Below are 23,972 nucleotides of genomic sequence, written 5' to 3'. Positions count from 1 at the left end.
TGCATCGCGCTGCTTTAAATTGAATCCGTTCCAACTTGCCCAGTTTTCTGTTCTCGTTAACCACACTTCTTGTACAATGGGCTCTTTTCCTTCGCGCTCGTGTCGTCTCTTGTTTCTTTCACTCGTCCTGTGCATCGCGCTGCTTTAAGATGAATCTGTTCCAACTTGCCCAGTTTACTGTTCTCGTTAATGACGGGTGAGTTGTTTAAGAAGTGGTTGCTGAAGTTCGATCGTTTGTTCAGCACACAAAGTCAACGCCCGAGCTGAAAGCCACAAGGTCAGTCTTTCTGCCTGCCAACACGACTGCGGCCCTGCAGCCAATGGATCAGGGTGTCGTCAGAAACATGAAACAAGTGCGCATGATTTTGTGCATGGGAAACCAGAACAGCAGCAGCATCATGTTGCTCACAGCAATGCACATGTTGGTGTGTGCATGGGAGCAGGTCACGCCGTCCACAGTTGCAAACTGTTTCCACCACTGTGGCCTTGCTGCTGGAAGTGGAGACAACGGGAGTCGGGAGCTCCTGCCTGCGGCTGTATGCGCTGCGCTTCAGGACAACAGTTTTGCTGATTACGTTGAAGTGGACACCAGTGCAGCGGTGTTGGGGAGCAGTCTGTCCCAGAAGAGGCAGAAGACTAGGACGACGAAGAGGAACAGGTGCCCGTGCGTCCGTCCGCAGCAGAAGTAATGGAAACGCTGAATGTCGCGCCTTTTCTTTAGCTTTGAAGAGGGGGAAGAAGACTTCCTGCGTCGCATTTGTGCACTGGAAGACAGAGTGACAATTATAGCCCCCAGAGAGAAGAAGCAGAAGGTGATAACAGATTTTTTTTGGTAAATAAATGTTTTTTGTGCCCTCCGGGCTTCAAACGCATCCATTTCTGCTCACTTTCATTAGTTCGAATTTTGGTTAATTCGAACTGGCCTGGTGGCCCCGTGGAATTGGAATTAACGAGCTTTTACTGTACTTGTAATCCTATTTTACATTTATTATTTGATCAGCATTACATTTAGAACAGAAGTATCATAACGGTAATTTTAAGAGTTGAACTGATGTTTGCAATGCGACGGTATCAGCAAGGACATAGCTGTTTTAAAATGAAAAGTGAATTGGAATGGGAAGCGCTGTCCTATCGTCAAAGAAAACTCCATGTGAAGTAGTTGTTCCCAGAATTTCACAACACGACTGGAATTAATAAAGATAGTTACTTAAAACAACCACATTTCGTATCCAAACACACTGATCATGACTTCGAAATTCGAGAATACCTAGGATGAACCTTTACACTTATTCATTCTTTGCACGAATCGTGAAGGAATGGTATCAATTGTACAGTGTTCAGGGTTGCTATAGCAATGATTTGTTCTTTTCAAAGCTGTCAATCCCCCTGTTAACACGCGCTGCTAAATTTTAACGTCAGCATAACTAGAATTGGTGCATTGTAGGATTATCTTTATTGCCAGTTATATTAACTGTCTCACAGCACTGAGCACAATTGCCGTTCTCCTTTTTTTTGACACCCTGCAAATAAGCTTCACATCGATGGGCCACCAGCGGAGCACCAAATACCATTCACGTTTCTTTCTGCGAGCAGCCACTGCTGTTGTGCGCTGGCAAGCGTGTGCAGCCTCGCTTGTTGAGTCGCCTGCCTGCCTTCCTTTTCATTGAAGCTAATGAGTTGCACTTGCATGCACACATGCTTAAAAATCTGTTCTCTCCCGAAACATCTCTGCCATTCCATTGTCACCAGGCGCCCATTCAAAAGATTTTTCAACAACAAACTGCATTTTATCAGGCGTTTAGTACTTTGGTTTGATGATAAATGTGAAGAGTTAGCTGTACTAGATGCTCTACCGAATATATTACAAAGACATGGATATTTGCCACCATGGTACAGCTACTCTACAGTATGTGACTTCACACTGACACATTTACACAAAAAGCAAATGCCACAAGAATACATGCTGCAAGAATTCTTCGCAGTGCAAGAAAAATGTGACACCTACACTAAATTTTATACTGATGACTCAAAAACAGAAATGCATGGTGGAAGTGCAGTAGTTCGAGGCAAAAGTGGAAAAAATGATATGACTGCCACAGTGCACATTGGTTTTGACTGCTGATTGTTATACCATCTCTGTGCTGTGGAGCAAATAGTACACGAGAATATCAAAAATGGCATCATCTGCACTGATTCCCTGAGTACGCTCATAGGACTGCACTCTAGAAATGCCGCTGAACCCTTAATAGAAAACATCGTACATATTATAATTAATGTCACAACACGAAACATAACATTAAATTCCACTGGGTTCCTAACCATGTTGGAGTTTTTGGTAAAGAAAAGCAGATGCGTGTGCTGCACAATCGCGATTTGGTCAAATACAACAGGTGAACATACCGCACAGGGATTGTTTGAAGTTGATGCACAATAAGCTCAGAAGTAAATGGCAGGCTGCATGGGAAGAACAGGTTAAACAACAAACTGCAATCTGTAAAGCCTCTTTTAAGAGAATTGAAATCATGTGGACTCTTAACGGCGTAGACTCTGTCAGTTTAGAAAGTAGACCTTGCCCTATCCCAAGCTCATGCGTTCCGTTAGGACACACATCAGCAAGAATGACGGAGTTGCTTATATGACAAGATGCGGAATCTCCGTCGATGCATTTGTGGAACTGCTCACTTTCTACTTCGCCTCGACATATGTGGAATGGAAAGGAAGCACATATCGGCAAGAGTCCGGCAGGTGTATCAGCTTGTGTGTCGCTCCAGTGCTAAGCAACATCCCAGGATTGACCGAAGCATCAAACCGGACATCAGTGGAATGATGTTGAAGGCGTTTAGGTACGTCGACGCTTGTATTATCTTTGCGGGCAAAAACACTTTCAACCGCCTCCTTATAGACATACTAAAGGCGTCTAAGGAAAGTTCATTCAGCCTCAGTTTCATCTTTAAGATTCCTGAGGGCAACGTGCTGCAGTTTGCTGACCTATCTCTTCACTTCCAGGATGACCATGTGTGTTGGAAAAATAATCCGAGGAACCACTACTACATTCCAGCTCGGGACACTCAGAACTGGTGAAGAATGGCATAGCCCAGTCCTCCATTAGAGTATTTAAGACTTGCCATCACATGGTAGAAGAAAAAGCCTAGACGTGCAGATTACCGTGCTGGTAACTGCTGGCTATCCTCATTACGTCATTTCCGGGACATGCGAGAAGATGGCTCAAAAGATAAAAAAAACCCTAACGGCCAATCCAAATACAGGCAGCTCCAGAAGATTGCTGTTATTCCTTATGTTCATCGCATGTCTCATGGGCTTAAGAAGTCGCAGCACATTATAAAGTTGATGTTTTTTTCAGCGCCAAAAAAGCTCAACAGAATTTGTCATGCGGCAGAGGATAAGGCCAAACAACAAAACATTGGTGCGCGCAAGAAATGTGGCATTAGACATGCAAATCTGTTTATCGCCTGCAATCGAAACATGGTGCATATGATCCCTGCCACATGTGGGGTTGTGTATATCAGTCAAACAGGTCGCTGCATCAACACGTGCCTCTCAGAACACCGCAGAGCATTAGAAAATGGCACGGGCACACACCTTGCAAATCATGTACAGAAACGCCATGAACAAGGCAGATCCTGTCAAGCTCAACTGGAGCAAACTACGATAATCTTAGTGCATCGTGATCAGAGGACAACAGAGATTGTGGAGTTGTACCATATTTTGCCAAGACTGTAGGCTGTGTCGACGAACCACCTATTCTGCTGTCGGGGAAAGAACTTGCATTTTTGGCATATCATCTTTTTCTTTCTTGTTCCTTTGCGTTTCCTCTTTCTTTCTCTTTTTCTTTCTGTGCTTTTTTTCCCTGACTCCTATTAATTCTGAGCATGGAAATAAAACACTTTTGTTGCTAGTAAACACTTGTTGTGTGTGGCTTTTCTTCTGTGTGCTCGTCTTTTTTTGCGTTTTAGTATCCATTATGGGACATGAAGGTGGTTTTACAGAAGTTGTTTTATGTCGACTGTGCATTGGCACACACACCTTACACAAAACTTCTCACTGACAAAATAAGACAAACCTCTCTGCGAAATATGTGGTGCTGAACTCACAGTAAACCACATTTTAATTTTATGTAGGAAACTTGAACCACAAAGAGAAAAGTATTTGACAGCATTCCACAATGAATACATCCCATTACGCCCCATGTTGCTTTTAGTAATTGTTGATTTTTCATCTATTCTTAAGTTTTCAAGGAAGCCAGAGTTTTGAACAAACTTTAGTTATAATAATCTTCAATTTTTACGCATCATCATCAGCCTGACTGCGCCCACTGCAGGGCAAAGTCTTCTCCCATGTCTCCAATTAACCCTGTCCTTTGCCAGTTGCAGCCACCGTATCCCCGCAAACTTCTTAATCTCATCCGCCCACCTAACTTTCTGCTGCCCCCTGCTACGCTTGTCTTCTCTTGGAATCCACTCCATTACCATTAAGGACCATTGGTTATCTTGCCTTCGCATTACATGCCCTGCCCAAGCCCATTTCTTCCTCTTGATTTCGACCAAGATGTCATTAACCTGCATGTGGTTGTTAGCCGCCGCGGTGGCTCAGTGGTTATGGTGCTCGGCTGCTGACCCAAAAGACGCGGGTTCGATCCCGGCCGCGGCGGCTGGAATTTCTTTGGAGGAGAAATTCTAGAGGCCCGTGTACTGTGCGATGTCAGTGCACGTTAAAGAACCCCAGGTAGTCGAAATTTCCGGAGCCCTCCACTACGGCGTCTCTCATAGCCTTAGTCGCTTTGGGACGTTAAACCCCATAAGCCAAGCCAGCCATTAACCTTCATTTGTTCCATCACCCACTCCGCCCACTTCTGATCTCTTAACGTTACACATCATTTTTCTTTCAATAGTTCGCTGCGTTGTCCTTAACTGACGACGCACTTCCTCACCAGAACAGGATTTGGCCACCCTGATGTAGTACTTGGCCCCAACCTTCTATGTACAAACCAATTAACCATCTGTATTGAACTTGCTCAAAATCATGCCACTCGATTCATCTACTCATATTATACTCTACCATTGTTACTTCACTCAAGAAAAATGCATGCCTACCTAACCTTCCAGCAGTGCTGTATAGTTGCAAGGCTATGTTTGTGTCATAAAATGTATCACAACTTTCCTTATGCTCACAATGTATCATAACTTTCCTTCTGCAGAAACCTTATGGATTTTATGTTGTAATTGTAGAAGCATCTTGCTTGTTTGTCTGACGGATTTAAGAAGTTGTTGTCCGATTGCGGTATTAGTTACCTGGATAATAAGTCTGCCAGTTTGCTCAGAATTTCATTGCAGAACCCTTATGTGGGATCGGAATCTAGTTTCTTAAAATGGCAAGGGTTGCCGAGTTGTCTGCTGGCCCCTTACTTTCTTGCGTTCTGTGAACTCGCCCCCATGCTTTCTCTTTTTCTTTATTTTTCTGGTACTTCAATCTGCTATGCTGACTAGGGGATAGAGACTAGGTTATAGAGAAATGCGTAGAGTATAGCCAACCCCCATATATAGCGTTCATTTATTGCGAGAAAGCATTTGACTGAGTGGAAACCTCAGCTGTCGTACAGGCACTGTGGAATCGGAGTGTAGAAGAGTCTTATGCGAAAATACTGGAAGATATCTATAACGACTGCATAGCTACCATAGTCCTTCATAAAGTCAACAATAAAATTCCAATAAGGAAGGGTGTCAGGCAGAGAGACAAGATCTCGCCAATGCTATTCAGCGCCTGTTTACAGGAGGTATTCCGAGGCCTGGATTGGGAACAGCTGGGGATAAGAGTTAATGGAGAATGTCGAAGTAATTTTCAATTCGCTGATGGGATTGCCTTGCCAAGTCACTCAGGAGATGAACTGCAAAGCATGATCAATGAGTGAGACAGGCAGAGTAGAACGGTAGGTCTTAAAATTAACGTGCAGGAAACGAAAGTAATGTTCAACAGTCTTGCAAGGGAACAGCGGTTCAAATTGGCAGTGAGGTGCTGGAAGTGGTGAGGGAATACATGTACTGAGGGCAGGTAGTGGCTGCTGATCCGGATCATGAGAGGGAAATGACTAGAAGAATAAGATTGGTGTAGAGTGCATATGGCATATGGGGCTGTACCTTACCGGTACTCACCTATAGGGCCGAAATGTGGAGGCTAACGAAAAGGGTCCAGCTTAAATTGAGTACAACGCAGCAAGCTGTGGGAAGAAAAATTATAGGTGTAACTTTAACGCAAATGATAGGTGTAATGGTAACGCAGCCAGTCTTGCCAAACCACCTATCGCAGCTGGACACACACAGCCTTTCAAGGCTGCGCTCGCCATCTCTCCACGCTCCACACCCTGGGATTCCTTTCTGCTGAGCTGGCCTTTTTCTTTTCACAGTTTCCCAGTTTCAACCGGTTAATCAACCTTAGCAGCCGTCATGCCTGGACAAGATTCACCCTCCCCATCCTAACACCCTTCCCACTTCCAACCCTCCTTCCCCTCACCAGGCCTTCCTCCTCAGAGGGATGAGCTTATTTAAACCTTGCCAATGATGAACGCTTTGCCCAGACAAAAACAAATCCTCTTGTCGAAATGTTGGCAAGTGCCCTGACATTTTCTCTCCCTTGTTCACTTTGTGCTGTATGGTAACCTTTTTAAGCAAGCAATTTATTACGTTAAAGAAAGGGTTGAGCAGGGCATCTGTTGATACCTTCTCTCTTGTCCTATATATACTCCATCTCACAAGCTGGTTGTGGCACTGTGGAAGGTAAGGGCACCTTAAACGAAAAGGTTTACTAGGTTTGTCAGAAAAGGTTTACTATTAAATAGCTTTTAAGGCGAAAGCCTTTAATGCCTCATGGCTGTGGTGTCCACAGATGTTGGTGTTTTGATGGGTGTCCATGGAGATATGTGAGAGGGTTACTGTGCAATTTCCTTTCCTCAAATACAATTTTCAGTTTCTTCATTACCACCCCTCTTTCTTCTTTCACTGCCACTTCCTCCCTTCCTGTACAGTGCGGTTAAGGTGTCCACTGAGATGACTGAGAATTACAGCGCCATTTCCTTTCCTCAAAAAGCGTTGCGTTCAAAGGGCAAGGCAGCCAAACAGATGGTGGTGGTGGTGTTCCGTGGACTCCCGTTCCACTCCTAAAGGCGAAGCTTAAGCGCCATTAATTAGTGGTCAATTTGTGCCGAGTGATTAATCAGTAATTAGTCATTAATTAGTACTTTGTCATTACTTCATCATCAATTATGTGTGACGTCACCAGTGTCACATAGGCAAAGTGGTGCGTAAAACGCTTTCGCCTCTACGCACTTTAGACAGTCAAAGTACCCCCTGAATTTTTTTATTTCTGTACCAGCTGGTGTTTGGTCTCTTTATCTTTTCTTTTTTTTTTATCTTTGAACAGACTAAACACCGTTTCAGAGGGACTGGCCCAAATTTCTTTTCTTTTTTTTTTTTTGTCACCACCAGTTCTTTTGCTGTCACATCAGGTTTTTTTCTCAATGTTTCTGCCACATGTATGTACAAATATTTACTTCAGCATGGCCACTGCCCAAGGAAGCTAGGTCGTATACAGGCTGGGGCAGCTGTATGTCGATGGAGGCGAAATGCAAAGCAAGCCCGTGTGCTGTGCGATTGTCAACGCACAAGCAGTCAAAAGTAATCCGGAGCCCTCGACTACGGTGTCTGCCATAGCTTGGCGACGTTCGCATTCTCATTTTCGCTACTCTCTCTGTGACTGTAATGATTGATCCTGACTTGTACGCACACAAGTAACGAATAAAGTTAGCCTGTTAGATGGGTTCACATCTCATCGTCCTCATCACAACTCAGACCAGCACTGCTGGTTGTTGTGTCCTCCAGGCTGATTACAACAGCAGGACCTTGGTTAACAACATCATCGATGATGTGGTCCAGTTTTGTCATCAGGTAAATTGGTTTTTGAGGGAAGGAAATGGCGCAGTGTCTGTCTCACATATCTCGGTGGACTCCTGAACCGTGCCGTAAGGGAAGGGAGGAAGGTGGGAGTGTAAGAGAGAAAGAGGTGCCGTAGTGGAGGTTTTTCTCATCACATCTTCCTGTTTGAGAGCATGCTCCACATGGCTCTTCCATTTGTCAGCAGCCACTTGCATGATGCCTTGCCAAACCAGAGGCTCCACGTCTTGGAACTTAAACGTCTTATTTGCACTTGGCACGAAACTCTTGACGTTGCTCCATACAAGCTCTATAGGGTTCAGTTGGCAATGGTATAGGGAGGCAGCGCACAACGCGTTGATTAGCAGCTTCAGCTATGCAGTCCACACGGTATCGGTCCACGTCTGTGTTTACGCTTTTGACAAGCTTCATGAGCTCCGCCTTCCCCATGTTGCTGCTTCACGCTACACCTTTTCTGGACAGCCAAGCCTGTATGTCCTTTTTGATACTACTCATGTGTATCACTTTATCCTGCTTCACAGAGTGGTTTATGGGAGTTTAATGTCCCAAAGCGACTCAGGCTATGGGATACAGTGTAGTGAAGGGCTCCGGAAATTTCGACCACATTGGATTCTTCAACGTGCACTGACATCACTCAGTACACAGGCCACTTTTCGCCTCCATCAAAATGCGACTACTATAGCTGGGATTGAACCCGCGGCAGCTGAGCACCATAACCACCGAGCTAGTGCGGCGGCTTCTTCACGGAACGATATGTTATGTTATCCTGACTATAACACCGCCTGGTGGTAGTTGTGGGAGCAGTTTCTGGTTGAACAACTTTTTGTAGTGGTCCCCGTTCATTTCCTTATGGTTGTCGCCCGAGCCTTTCTTAGCTCGGAAGACTTCTGCTGTGCCTTCGACAAAACCACATTCGCTGCCGCAATGCGTCACAATCTGCCGCCTTTGCCACTGGGGTTTTGAAGACTGGTCGACAGTCCAGATCGCCGTGTTTCGTAGAGAGACTGGATGGTGCTATCAATGCACACCCGACTACGCGTGTGGCCGGCGTTGACCTGCGTTTCATTGGTGAAAAAAATTGGCCTTCCCTGGTGTCGCAGCTCTGCTATCTCGTGCAGGTACCGGTGGGAACACTGCACAATGTGCTTCGCTTCGATCAACAGTGCATTCCGAGAGTGTTTCTTGTACTGGAAGCCAAGCTTCTTCAGCATCCTTTGCATTGTCGCTGGGGGCACAGCTGGTAGCGTGTCGTCCTCTTTGGAACGCTGCACCACCTTGGCGATAGCTGGTATTTCCCCTCTCTGGAAAAAGTTGTGCACCACCCTTTCACAACACACTCAGGTTGAAATCGTTCAGCTTCTTTATTCGCTTCGAGCCTTTTCCACAAGAATGCTTCTTCAGTGACAGCACTCTGCCCACCTTCCCCGTCTACGTTGTCCACTGATAGAGCATTTGCTCGCTCACCTGGGTGAATTTTGCAGTCCTCTTGACGAGCGAGTTCAAACTTGAACTGCCCCCCCACTCGATGCGAAGCGCTTCAAGTAAGTTTAAAGCTAACTGCGTTGCCAGCTTGGGGGAACCGTGCACTTTTGGTGGATGGTACACAGGCAACACGGGCGACGTAGTGTTGCTGAAAGACTGCACACCACCTCCTAGCCGCAGGCCTCCGCAGAGCTGCGTCTGTGCGGGCTTTGTCTATTAATCTCATGACTGATTGAAACGCTCTCTATAGTTTAAGAATGTCAGTCCAAACTATGTTTTAAATTTCTGTGTTGATAGTTTGCAAAATAGTCCTAGGCTGCTCAGATATTCGAGGGACTATTTGTTGTGCTCCTGCAGCCCTAATTGGATGAGAGAGCTCTACCTTTGACAGTGCTGCAAACAGCTTGTGAGACGGAGTATGGTTATGTTCAGGAATATAATGAAATGGGACAAAGAGTGCATGTTTGTTCTTTAAGCTCAGTTTCAAACAAAGGCATTTGCCATGTTTCTGTGAGTGCAAAGTGCAGTGTATCCTGTTAGCCTAGCAGGGCATCCATGAAGCTACCCTCTAACTGGCCACATCTCTTCCACATATTTGTGCAGGTGATCACAGAGGAGGAAGCCAATAAACGCGGCGAGTGGTACGACGCCCAAGGCACCACATACCTGTTTGACCTTGACTACCACCTCACAGAAGAATCTTTGGATCAAGGGCCTATGTACACTGTGGATGCCGGAACATTTGGGAACATTAGCCATTTTGTGAACCACTCGGTAAGGATTTGAGGCAGCGTGGAGGAATGCGTGCCGCTTTTGTCATCAGCATTCTTCCTGGCGTCATCATCATCAACCTGACTACGCCCACTGCAGGGCAAAGGCCTCTCCCATCTCTCCAATTAACCCTGTCCTGTGCCAACTGCGGCCACCCTATCCCCGCAAACTTCTTAACTTCATCCGCCTATCTAAATTTCTGCTGCCCCTTGCTGCGCTTCCCTTCCCTTGGAATCCACTCTGTCACCCTTAAAGACCGTCGATTATCTTGCCTTCGCATTACTTACCCTGCCCAAGCCCACATCTTCTTCTTTTCGACTAGGGTGTCACTAACCCGGGTTTGATCCCTGACCCACTCTGCCCACTTCCTGTCTCTTAACATTACATCTATTGTTTTCTTTCCGTAGCTCGTTGCGCTGTCCTTAACTTAGGTTGAACTCTTTCCATTAGCCTCCATGTTTCCGCTCCATAGGTGAGTACCAGTAAGATATAACTGTTAAATATTTTCACTTTAGGGGTATTGCTAAACTGCCATTCATGATCTGAGAGAGCCTGCCAAATGCGCTCCACGCCATTCGTATTCTTCCCGTTGTTTCACTCTTATGATCAGGATCTGTGGTCACTACCTGTCCTAAGTAGACTTATTCTCTCACCACTTCCAGCACCTCGCTACCAATTGCAAACTGCTGTTTCCTTCCGAGAGTGTTTAATATTACTTTGGTTTTCACAGTACTGCTCTGCCTGTCTTAACTCACTGATTATGTTTTGCAGTTCATCTCCTGAGTAACTTAGCAAGGCAATGTCGTCAGCGAATCGCATATTACTGAGGTATTCTCCATTAACTCTTATCCCCAACTGTTCCGAGTCCAGTCCTCGGAACACCTCCTGTAAAAGGCGGTGAATAGCATTGCCTAGATCGTGTCTCCCTGCCTGACACCCTTCCTTATTGGAATTGTGTGGCTGATTTTATGGAGGACTATGGTAGCTGTGCAGCAGTTATAGATACCTTCCGGTATTTTTGCATAAGGCTCTTCTAAGCCCTGATTGCGCAACGACTGCATGACTGCTGAGGTTTCGACGGGCCTGTGTCCTACCAGGATGATCAGTCCCTGCCTCTTTCAGCTGAAGGTGCATGTCTTGGGCTGAGAGGTGCGGCCGGAACCCGAACATGGTGTCAGGGAAGAAGATGTTAGTTTCAAAGTGTCAGTGGAGCCAGGTTGAGCCAGAATCTGGGTACTAAGGCGCTCGTCTACCGAGAGAGAGTACCTGGGTTCGAACCTGACCGCGGTAGCCGCGTTTCGATGGAGGCGGAATGCAAAAGGTGCCCGTGTGCTGTGCGATGTCAGTGCAGGTTAAAATCACCCCAGGTTGTTGAAATTATTCAGAGACCTCCACTAGGGCATCTCTTTCTCTCTTTCTTCTTTCACTCCCACCTTCCTTCCATCCCTTACGGCGCGGTTCAGGTGTCCACCGAGGTATGGGAGACAGATGCTGCACCATTTCCTTTCCTCAAAAACCAATTTTTTAATCTTCATCGCACAGCACACAGATGTTTTTCGCATTTCATCTCTACCAAACAACAGTCGTCAGGATTTGACGCGCAGCTTAGATTACACATAAAGAAGTTAAAGTTAAATAAGCAAGCAACACATTTATAATAATTTTTAGCGGAATGGATAAATTGAAAATATCACGGAGAATCGCTTCATTAAAAACAATTTGTTTCTGGGCTGTATTTGTTTATTCGACTGAATGGACAATGCACAATGCCGTAATTCCTGTACTCTTAGTTTCTTCGTGCCGCCGCTGTGGCTTAGGTTATGACGCTTGGCTGCTGACCCGAAAGACTCAGGTTTGATCCCGGTCGCGACGGTCAAATTTCGATGGAGGCGAAATTCTAGAAGCCCGTGTACTGGCTGGGCGTTGTCAGTTCACGTTGAAGAACCCCAGGTGGTCAAAATTTCCATAGCCCTTCACTACGGCATCCTTCATAGTCTTAGTTGCTTTGGGACGTTAAACCCCCATAAACCAAACCAGTCTTAGTTTCTTCCATGCAGACCTGGCTATATGTGCCACATACAATTCAGAAGATGCTTCTGTTGATGACCTGAATAGTGGCACACTTGCAAAGATTGAATGCCATGGAAGGCACGCACTGTCATTCACTCTTTCTTTAACTCACGGAAGGCAACAAGTTCTTTTTCTTCCAGATGCATTAGATGCACAACTTTCAGTTTCTCGGTGGAATCAGTTACAAAGTCTCTGGCTGTCCGAATTGCACTCTCAGGGTTTGCTCTCAGATTGTTGAGCACAGCTTGGTGCTTAACGAGTCCTCCATCTCCGTCGCACGCTTTTCTCCCCATGTTCAGTTGCTAAGAGTATTCATTGGGTATTAGGACAATCGTTCTTTCCAAACTTGAAAAGCTGGCATCTATTTTTGAAATGACTGGTGGCTCCATCACTCACGTATGTTACTTTGTAATACACCGGCAGGTTGTTGTCTACCCATTCTTTCACTTCCTTTACAGCCAAATGGGCATGAGCGGAGTCATGGCTCAAGTTGTCACTAACAGTGGTGAAACTGTTCTAGATTTTCTTGTTGTGATCACATACGTAAATATTGATACTCTTGTGTCTCGTCGTTTCTTTCCTTGTGTCCTTGTCCATTGTGCGCTGTTGAGTCCTGTTATTGATACTTGTTTCTTTTGCCAGTGGTATGACCGAACCACGTCAGCGGCCCTCATGGTGGCTCAGTGGTTATGGCGCTTGGCTGCTGACTCGAAAGACGCAGGTTCAATCCCAGCTGTGACGGGATGGAGGCGAAATTCTAGAGGCCCGTGCACTGTGCGCGATGTCAGTGCACGTTACAGAACCCATGGTGGTCAAAATTTCCGGAGCCCTTCACTATGGCGTCCCTCATAGCCTGAGTCGCTTTGGGATGTTAACCCCAATAAATCAAATCAATAAATCAAGGAACCCCAGGTGGTCGAAATTTTCGCGTCCCTCATAGCCTGAGTTGCTTTGGGACGTTAAACCCCAATAAATCAAATCAATAAATCAAGGAACCCCAGGTGGTCGAAATTTCCGGAGCCCTTCACTATGGCGTCCCTCATAGCCTGAGTCGCTTTGGGATGTTAACCCCAATAAATCAAATCAATAAATCAAGGAACCCCAGGTGGTCGAAATTTTCAGAGCCCTTCACTATGGCGTCCCTCATAGCCTGAGTCGCTTTGGGATGTTAACCCCAATAAATCAAATCAATAAATCAAGGAACCCCAGGTGGTCGAAATTTTCAGAGCCCTTCACTATGGCGTCCCTCATAGCCTGAGTCGCTTTGGGATGTTAACCCCAATAAATCAAATCAATAAATCAAGGAACCCCAGGTGGTCGAAATTTTCAGAGCCCTTCACTATGGCGTCCCTCATAGCCTGAGTTGCTTTGGGACGTTACATCTCCATAAACCATAAACCTGAACCTCTTCAGGAAGCACGACAGTCCAGTTTTAGGCAAAATCAAAGTGGCATACAGTGCTGCCACACTGTGTGCATTGCTTTTCCTCGTAGATCGCTATACCTTGTGTCTTCCTAATGTGGTTGTGCACAATCCATCTTGCTGCAAACGCCCGAAGATGATTAAAAAAAAGTGTCAGCATTCAAAGCCTTTTTCAGAAAGCTAGGTCGTCTGACTCCCATGTCCCTAACAGTATATCTTCGTCGTCTGGGATATAAAGTTCCTCCAGTGACAGAGACCTGCCTTTTAAACAGTGATTGCATTCACCTAAAAGGCACTGCGTTGATGATAGAACGCGAATGAATGCTGGGTGAATGTCGTCAGCATCGGTTCGGTGGCCAGTAACGTTCTCAAGAGTGGCGAGACAGAGTTTGTAGTTGGCGCAAATGATGACACAGACATACACATCATGCCGGGAGAAACACTTACCCATCATGGTAGCAAGGTGTACAATTCTGATAGGCCAATGCCAGAGTCAGGATGGTCATCTAAGTATTTGCGAAAAATATCTCTAATTGATCTTGTCTTGAGACGTTTTGTTACTAATATTTTTTTTCTATCGATGGTAGCAGAGGACTTTGTCAGGACTTTGTCTGGAACATTCCAATTTGTCCTTTGTGTAGTACTCACGCGCCACAGAAATGCACGCAGGTTAACCTTATGCCTGTGCTCTCGACAACCTTGCGTCGCACAGCACCCCAAATGTATTTCTATTCAATATCCTGTATTTGTACGCAGTGTATACTGCAGCCCTACCCCTATCCTTTCCTACTATTGCTCCCCCCTTTCTTTCGTTCTCCCTGTTCTTTTATTCCAGCTAGCCGCAGCTCAGGTGCCTCAGGTTTCGAGATGCCACGGCTAGCAGCATCTGTTCCTTCCATATTTATTTTTATTTTTCTTAATAATAAATAGCTACTAACAACAACAACAACCTTATGCCTGTTGAAACGATATTGTTGGTACCACAATTTTCTTTCAGCTTTCCGGACTTGTTGATTAGATACATCGATGCTTGAGGGGCAAGCTTCTTAATCAGTTTTTTTTGCCAGTATTGATGGCAGGAGAGTGAGAGGTTGGAAATGTCGTCGGTTTGTCGCACATGCTACACAGGCTTGCTGAGTGCTTTCGAAAGGTCTACTGTGTGTACAAGGAGCACCTTTCTTCTGGTGAATTTCCCATTCCTTAAATTGGCTGTATGCCCGGCGTGTCTTGCAGATTACGCTGCCTTCTGCACCTCACTTTGTTTCCTCTTGATGTGATCAGGCCTGCCCCGATTTCTCACTGTGCCTGGCGGTTTCAGCGGGTACACGTTGGTAGCCACACTGCTTTGGTTGAAGTTGATTTCTTCCTCAGGGGGCATAAAAATACCATTACTCAACTGCGTGCTCCGTGAAGGTATTTCTTTGCAGAAATAGCGAAAGCGCTCGTTGCACAAGCAGTCAGTCTCATTGACATTCACATGTCTTTCGGATATTAGAAGTTCCTTCAAAACATTGATGTCTGGGTTGGCAAAGCTGTGAAAATTTCCCTTCTTTGCAGTGAGCTTCTTGTGCTTGGAAAGGTAAGCTGCAGAAAACACTTGCCCAGAGCTATACTTTGTCGCCATGAGACGCACGTGAGCAGTGGCATAAGAGCAAAACAAAAACACAAGTACGTCTCGCGCTCACCTGCACCAGAAGTGAGCATTCGACAACCGGTCGGGAGTGTTGGGCCTGGGCTCCCTTCCAGCCTAAGTGGATTAGAACGTGGACTCTTGTCTGGCGTAGCCATGATGGTAGTGGCGACCGCAAGTCTCCTCTGGAAACAGCCAGCACATCTTTGCCAGTGCACCCTTTGTCTACTTGACGAAGATTGCTCCCAAGGCCTGCCGTAATGGAGGGCTCGGGTGTCTTCTGGCTCCAATCGCCCTGCTGGGCTGTGTCACAGTGCGGCCGTTATCCACCAAAAAGAATGTTGCGCTGAACTTTGAGCACTAAAGGCCTCGTTTCCAGTGGGTTCCTTGACATGCCGTTCCCCGTGGCGGTGGCCAGCCGTGCATTATCCCCATTTGTTGCGATCATGTCTGGAGACAGACGACCAGTTTCAGGCGGCTTTCTCTACTCTGTGTGCCTGTCTGAGGACGCGAAAACGAACTCCCACCATGTCGCCTCTTAAAAGCGTCTGGGGCGCATGCGCGCCTGCTCGGTAGCCCTGCGCTCATGGCCGTTTCGGAGCCCAAATCGCGTTGAAATTGAAGTCTTTGGTGCGGCCAACATCTTTTCGCTACTCCAGGCCTTTTCGAAGAACCTGAAGATGTAATCCTGTCTGCATTCTATACATTCTGTAGATGTGGCAGGCAAGAAGTCGGATCTGCATCAATTGTCAATCCTTGTGCAAAGGTCTCATTGGAGGGGCCATAGCTACTACAGCAATCAAATTATACAACATGTTTTTAATGATTTCAAAAGCTGATATGGAGGAAAATATGTGGGAAAAGTTAAAAAATGTTAATGTTGTCAGAAGTTTCAAATTGTTCTTTGTTTTCTTGAAGTTAGTGTGATCATATCTCTTTATCAAAAAGCCATATAAATATGAACTTCAGCAGTTTGATTGATCAGTTTGCATAGAACGTAACGCATAATGACTGCCACTCTGCCACAAGCCTTTTTTGACATTAACACCTGCAAAGTAGACAGAACAACATTTCCTGGGCTGACTTTGACAAATTTTTTAAAATATCTATACCTTCCAGACAGACAAAAATAACTGAGCACAAATAAAGACATCTATATTACTCAATTTTCAGATGCTTAACATTAATATATTTTATGTAATTCATAACAATGTTGGCCAAAACAGCAGGCATGTAAGGGCGAACTCCACCTCTTTGTTGTTAATAATTTCCAGTGCTTTAAAAAAAAAAAATTTCCTTGAGGGGGGGGGGGGGGGGGAGAGAGGGGAGGAGATCTCTTCTTTCCAGTCATCAGGCAACGATATATAAAAATTCCAAATTAATTTAACAGGTCAAACGGCCATGCTTTGTTCAATCTCGTGTGGAACCACCTTGTATAGCTTTTTTACCTGCCGCCTCTTTTCGACTTGGTGAAATAAAAACGCTTTGATTGGTTAGTTGGTTGACTGATTGATATCATTGAATGCATGTTTTATTTATTGATGTCAGATTTAAAGCAAAGCCAGAGGTGCAGACAATGTGCTAACACCATGAAAGTTCACTTGACGGAAAGCACGATAGATGATGGATTGCATTGCATGGAGGTGAACAAACCTACGGGCATGTCAGTTCCTACATATCTGCTTACTTAATGTTCCACAGCAACTATAGTTTGAAGAGCCTTCGCTGATGAGCATTGCTGTGCTGTGGATAACATAACCGTAACTTTTGGGCCCATTTTAAAAGAGCTTGCTTGATCGTGTCGTGTTTTCATCATTAATTTATTTTTTCCACATTTTTGTTCTTGCCTGGTGAAGTTTGCTTATGGCAACACTTGGACAAAATACACATTTTGTTGTATATCCTTTTTGCTGAAAAATAAGTTATCAATGAGCCTGGACCCTTAGATAAAACCACTAGTGACACGATTAACGAGACATCGTCACGCCCAGTCCTTAACGCCTTATAGTGCCAGAACCAGCTTGTATAAATATTCTTATTTTCTGCGAACAATAACTGAGTGGAACAAGCTTCCTTTGACTGCACTCTTAAGCACTGAGAGCATTGCCAGTTTTTTATAACGACTTTTGTATGCTGTACTTCCAGTTCTGCCGAGTCATTGTGTTCAATTTGACTGTTTTTTTTGTTCGAATCATGCATTGGTTGTCTTTGGTTTGTTTATCTTTTAGTTTGTGTGCTAAGTGTTACTTTGCCTTGTGTCTCGTATTGCCCCTCCTGCCTGGGCCTACTAAGGCTGGCAGTATTGAATAAATAAATAATACCCAGTGTGATGACGCAGTCCGTACAAGTGCGCTCAGTTGTGAATAGACCAAAGAGATAAGAGGGAGCTATTTTTGAATCTCCTTCTCACCTTTTTTACGGGTTGCAGTGTGAGCCAAACATGGCTGTCTGCATGGTGTGGATTAACAACCTGGACGTCCGGATGCCGCGCCTGGCATTCTTCACAAAACGGGACATCTGTGCCCATGAAGAGCTGACCGTCGACTACAAGATGTCCAGTGCAGGTCAGTACCTCGGACTTGTTTGCCACTAACTGAGCAGCGATACTTTTCAGTTATGCCACCCTTGCTGGTACTTTCACTCTTGGTGTGAGTGCAACCCAAGTAGTACCCCAGTGCTTTGGGCATGTTACTCAGGTTTCTGGCCGCTGAACACACAAGGGTAGGGAAATGAGAGGCTCGTTATGATATAGACGTAAAAGAAGCCAACAGTCAATGGAACCATGGAATGATGGTCCACAGGGGTGGTAGATCGGGCTAGTTGGTGCTCAGATGGACCCGCCGCGGTGGCTCAGTGGTTACGGTGCTCGGCTGCTGACCCGAAAGACACGGGTTCGATCCCGGCCGCGGCGACTGAATTTCAATGAAGGCGAAATTCTAGAGGCCCGTGTGCTGTGCGATGTCAGTGCACGTTAAAGAACCCCAGGTGGTCGAAATTTCCGGAGCCCTTCACTACGGCGTCCCTCATAGCCTGAGTTACTTCGGGACGTTAAACCCCAATAAACCAAACCAAACCAAACCAAACCGGTGCTCAGATGTTATATAGAGCTCACTCAAATTCGATGTGGACAAAGTGCTCATCCGTGTCTACCATCCCTTTGTGTCAAATTTCAGTTCTCCCTCAGTGAGATTTAATGGTGGTGTTGGTCAAAGTGGGAAATTAGTAGCGTAATTATTTTTCAGATGAAAGGCAACTTAGCAGAAAAAGCCAGCCGCATGCTGCTGGTGGGATCCGAACCCGAGAGGTTGCGTACTTGCCTTGCCAACCAAACAGCACCGCACGAGACCAGTGGAGGTTGTGTGGGTTTTGATCCCACCAGCAGCACGTTAATTTTTTTTCTCCTAAAAATTGTGCTACTGATTTCTTTCTTTGATCAACACCACCACTAAAGAAAAAAATTCAGGAGGCACTTTGACTGTCTAAAGTGGGTAGAGGTGGAAGCGTTTTCCGCACCACCTTCGCTGTTTCTGTGGCACCGGTGGCGTCACATATAATTGAGTACTAATTACTAAGTGATGACAAATCAGTAATTAATGGTTAATTACTGATTAATGCCTGAATACTAATTAACTGCTAATTAATGACGCTTAAGCTTCGCCTTTAGGAGTGGAACGCGACAGCGCGTTGTAGCGCTGCCAGGGAGTCCATGGAACACCACCCGTTCAGCGCGATGCCTTGCCCTTTGAACGCAACGCTTTTTGAGGAAAGGAAATGGCGCAGTAGCTCTCTGTCATCTCGGTGTACACCTGACCCGCACCGTAGAGGAAGGGAGGAAGTGGGAGTGAAAGAAGATAGATAAAGAGGAGCCGTAATGAAGAAAATGAAAATTGTATTTGAGGAAAGGAAATTACGCAGTAACTGTCTCACAAAATTCAGGGGGCACTTTTTTGACCTAAAGTGTGGTCACTGATGTCCCTAAGAGTGGAACGCGACAGCGTCTTGCAACGCTGCCAAGGAGTCCATAGAACGACATCGCCCATTCGGTTCTACGCCTCGCTCGTCTGTAAATTGGTTTTTGAGGAAAGGAAAGGTATCTGTCTCTCATTTGTCGGTGGACACCTAAACCTCGCGGGAAGGGAATGGAGGAGGATGAAAGTGAGTGAAGACACCGTATTCACTAGACGCGCCTTTGTTCATTCCAAACCATCGAGCTGGCATGGCGTAGTGGATAGCATGCTCGTCTCTCACGCCGAAGACCGGGGTTCGATTCCCGAGCTCGACCAATTTCTTAATCGGTTTTATTTATTTATATGGCCTGACTAGTAAAGCTAATTAGGCTAATTGGGTAATTAAGCGGTTAACTAAGCTCAGTCCCACTTGGAGCATCACTATACGATCCCTTCAATTGGTTGCATGGTTACTTGGCAAAGTACAATTGGCCCCGTTTGAATTTCGTGCACTGTGACGTCACGACCGTTTCCACCAATTGAAAAGCGTGACATTTTCTGTCGACAACTGCTGCTTACAACGATGAGACATTAAAGGCTTTCGCCTTAAAATTCCCCCTTGCTCTCAGTGAGGGGACATAGGGATGTTCACTGCTCTTTGTGCAGTGGACTACCTCTGAGATGAACACGAGAATATCTTGTAAATCTGTCCTGCTTGTCAGAGTTTGGGTTTAACGACAGTGTGTGAACTATCGGGTCCTGTGATAGCATATATGCATTAGAGTAGTGGAAGGAAGCAATAAAAGATAAGGTGGTGGTGACGAAAAACTTTTTTTGGCGCAGCCCTCATTGTTCAAAATTTCAGAGGTGGGCTGACTCCTGGTCATGGGTGGGGGTCCTGCATGCTGCTTGCAGTCAGCCATTGTGCCAGCAATCACTTTAAGCTCCCAAAAAGAAGTGTGTGAAACAATCCTGCATGCTGCTTGCAGTCAGCCATTGTGTTGTTCTACGGCAGTTGCTCATTTTGCCACATGGAAGGACACTGGCATAATGTTGACTGAAGGTGTTTGCTACCCTCATGTTTCCCAAAGAAAAGAGGAAAGTTGCCACATCATGAGAGTGCCTGATTACACGCAAGTCCAGCTGCAATCCACCATTTCTGTTGCTGGCTGAGTGCCCACACCACAGCATCCATGGTGGTGCCCATGCAGATCATCCAAGTGTGCTCAAATCTTTCTCCTTTTCACAGTGGTAGCTGTTATTCGCATTACATCTAGTGGTCTTGTTGTTCTGCTCTCAGTGTGCGAGGCACAGGATTGACGCGTGAAATCATACTTACATACGCAAGAGAGAAAAAAAATTCATAGTGAGATACCTACGGCATATATGCGTTAGCATTAATTTCTTAAAGCATTCTACGAGAACCAACGTTGTTCATGGCACATAAGTACAACCACTCTGGAGACTCTAGGAGACCGCTCAGCACATGTTCAGCCCGTGTTAGCGTTTCTACCTTGATTTTCAGCATTGATCTGTTGCTATAAGACATGATAATGCTGCTACAAAACACTTCTCGCCACTGCATGTAGCTTGGCAAGGCTCTTTCATGCAGTGTAAAGCTATCTGAGCTACCTGCCATACTTTCACCCGTTTACTTTTCCTTTCAGCCACTGAAGCGCACGACCGTGAGAAAAGCCACCTTTTCAGCCACGTCCGCATCGAGTGCAAATGTGGGTCTGAAAACTGCCGCAAGTTTCTCAATTGATGATAAGGACATGGAATCCTAGGCTTGTAAAAGGCGACGGACGCTTCGTCGCTACTTGTGCCACCGGTGGTGGTGGCTGCTGTCTGTTTCATCATCAGTTCAGTGGATCCAGCCAGTAAACTGAGCCCTGCTATGGGCTGTGTTAGTTTTTGCGAATGTTACATGACAGGTTTGACTGTGCTGGCTTTGTTGCTGTGAATGCTGCACTGAGGCAAGAGGTGATAAGTGCTTTCTGGCGTAGAAAACAGTGGCACTGGGTTGTTGCCAGGATGCAGAGAGTTTGCAACTCTCTTTTCTTAGGGCCTCATTTGATTGTTACACCTGCAGCCTGTTGGTCAGTTAGGAGCTGCTCCGAACCGATTTGTCTCAATCCATCCATGTAGTGTTTCTCCGTGTTTGTGTGTGCTCAGACCTCATACCCACAAAACAAGACTGCCTGCTTGAGAAATGAGCCAGCAGCATTCGGAGCAAGACTTGTTGAGACATTTTGTTAGATGTTATTAGATTTTTGCAAAGGTGGTGTGGACTCTGCCTTATAGTAGTTATTTTGCTTTATATTTCAACTGATTGGCATTATGTCTTTTTTATTTGACCTGTAGGAAGGCTATAGCAACTGGTGATTTTTGTTTGGCTTTCTTATGGAAATTGTTAGGTCACTTGAAGCTAAGCTAACTTGCGGCAGTGGCGGCCTGCATGAAAACTATAAGTTAGCTGACCAGCCGAGTCCCTCTTTTGCAGCAGATGAAGCCTGTGCAGTGCAAGGGTCTTTAAACAGGGGTTATCTCAGTGGCTCAGCCCAAGTGTGCAACTGTGGAGGCCTGTTCATATACCTCATCACGTCCATTGCATCAGTCATCAAGTATAGTAGCTGTGAGTGTGCATCTTTGTGCAAGATGGTAAAAAGAAAGCTGTAATTTTTTTTTTTTTCTGCTTTCTGGCCGGGACGTGCCCCAGCGCAACACTGCCTTGGATCATCTGCAGGTTGTTTCACCCTGCTGTTCATGTTTACACACTCGTGCCAACTTCACATTACTACTTGAGCAGCCTCTGTGCCCTGCTAGGCCCTCTGTACATACAACTTTTGATGCTACTTGTTGGATTGCCCCAAAGTTTCCGAATTTGTCTTCACAGTGTTGGTAATGGGGCTGTTGCGCATCATTGTAAGGTATGCAGCCCTCCCTTTGTACGGAAGACTCTGTGCAAACAAATTCTAGTACAATGTGCATATCCATTTTCACTATTAAGGGGGGACCCTGGTCTTTGAAAAAAAAAAATTTATTAATGAAGTCACAGTTATGAAATTTCCAGGCCACATGTAGTTTTGTGCGCTGATTCTGGATATGTCATTTAATTTCGTGTAAAACAATTCCTTGAGCACTTGTGCAATTTTTATGCAAGTATTTTGGGAAAAGTTTTGCAGAAAATTTGCTGCAGGAAACTCGCTGAAATGCATACCATTGGGTTCTCTTGACATCAAGGATGCAATAAGGGTAAATTATCACCCTGGCTATCATAGAACTTGAGTTATAGAGTTTTGAAGTTGTCGCTTCAGAAATGAGAAGAAAAGTGTGTATTCCTGTTTGTGAAGTGGCAGCTTCAGTACCCTGTAACTCAGGTTCTATGATAGCCAGGATGATAATTTTACCCTTATTGCATTCTTTGGTGTCAAGAGAGCCAAATGGCATGCATTTCAGCGAACTTCCTGCAGCAAATTTTCTTATATGCTCTCTCCAAAAGACTTGCATAAATATTGCACAAGTGCTCAAGGAATTGTTTTACACAAAATTAAATGACATATCTAAAATCAGCACACAAAAATACATGTGGCCTGAAAATTTCATTACTATATCTAGATTAATAAAATTTTTTTTTCAAGACCAGGGTTTAAAAGAGTGCCCGAGAAGAATTCTGGCTGTTATCATTCCTGTATTTATGTTTGTTGAGGAAACTACTACTGCATTACAATTTTCTGTACGCTCACGTAATTAAATAAAGGTTTGTGCTGCATACATTACCAGTGACGAGTGCTGATGAGCAGTACTGTATTTACTCGCATCTAGGCCGGCCTCAATTCTAGGCTGACACCCGAAAGCCAATTAAAAAATAAAAAAAAAACGTAAGCCAGCTGAAAACATAATTGGGAACGACAACATGCAAACGGCACGATCCTGCTCCCGCTCGCTCGTCCTCCCATCACTGACACACCTGACGTCACGTTCTGCATCCATCAATCAGTAGAACCTTTTCTTTTGGTGGCAGCAATTTATATCCAAACTGCTGCAACAGTTGGATGATAACAATTTGCATTTTCATATATGTTAATATGAAAACAAAAGTTGCACCTGAGCTAGAACTTTATCGTGAAGCATTTAAAGCAGCATTTTCTGATTATGGTTTAAGGGGGGACGAGGGTCTTAAAACGAACTTTTTTATTTATGGCTAGAATCTCATGAAATTTTGCACACAGATGCATTTTTCTCTTCTGATTCCAAATATGTAACCATAATTGAGCTGGTGGTCTTAGATCTTACAAAGTCTAGAATGTAATTAGTTATTTCTTACACAGCTTTAATGAACTTTCTCGTTGCATTGTCGCTTTTATTTACATGAATTGATAGCCAGAGAGTTCCCATACCCGATGACATTCTTCGTTTTCCTCTAAAGGCATGTCATCTGATATACTGTGTCGAGAGTAAAAGGTTGCAGTATTTTACACTGCAACTCGTTAAGCTAATTGTAAATTGCTATTTATACATGGCCTAAACAAAAAAAGTAAGAATGTCATCGGGTATGGGAATTTGCTGGCTATCAATTCATGTAATTAAAAGCAACAAAATGCAATGAGAAAGTTCATTAAAGCTGCGTAAGAAATTACCTAATTACACTCTAGAATTTAAGATAACTATTGATCTAAGACAACAAGC

General features: G+C 45.0%; 1 protein-coding gene and 1 pseudogene across 2 annotated transcripts in view; both read left to right on the top strand.

Annotated features, from left to right (window-relative positions):
• The window catches only part of LOC149334832 (histone-lysine N-methyltransferase SUV39H2-like), a 63,926-nt gene extending 41,303 nt beyond the window's left edge, over positions 1-22,623 (top strand). The window contains exons 9-11 of one of the 2 annotated variants that reach the window (XM_089551451.1): positions 10,047-10,217; positions 17,765-17,900; positions 20,951-22,623. In XM_089551451.1, the coding sequence (XP_089407577.1) occupies positions 10,047-10,217; positions 17,765-17,900; positions 20,951-21,048 (405 nt within the window). In that variant the 3' untranslated portion in view covers positions 21,049-22,623. The remainder of the gene's footprint in view (positions 1-10,046; positions 10,218-17,764; positions 17,901-20,950) is intronic. The other variant, XM_089551452.1, reaches the window with a different exon arrangement.
• On the top strand, positions 360-836 carry LOC149334833 (uncharacterized; annotated as a pseudogene).
• Positions 22,624-23,972: the final 1,349 nt, after the last annotated feature.

The sequence above is a fragment of the Amblyomma mixtum genome, chromosome 7 (genome assembly GCF_055824585.1).
Source record: "Amblyomma mixtum isolate Tamu chromosome 7, ASM5582458v1, whole genome shotgun sequence".
In the NCBI taxonomy this organism is placed as follows: Eukaryota; Metazoa; Arthropoda; class Arachnida; order Ixodida; family Ixodidae; genus Amblyomma; species Amblyomma mixtum.
Note: the sequence above shows the minus strand (reverse complement) of the source record. Positions and strands in the feature narration are given on the sequence as shown.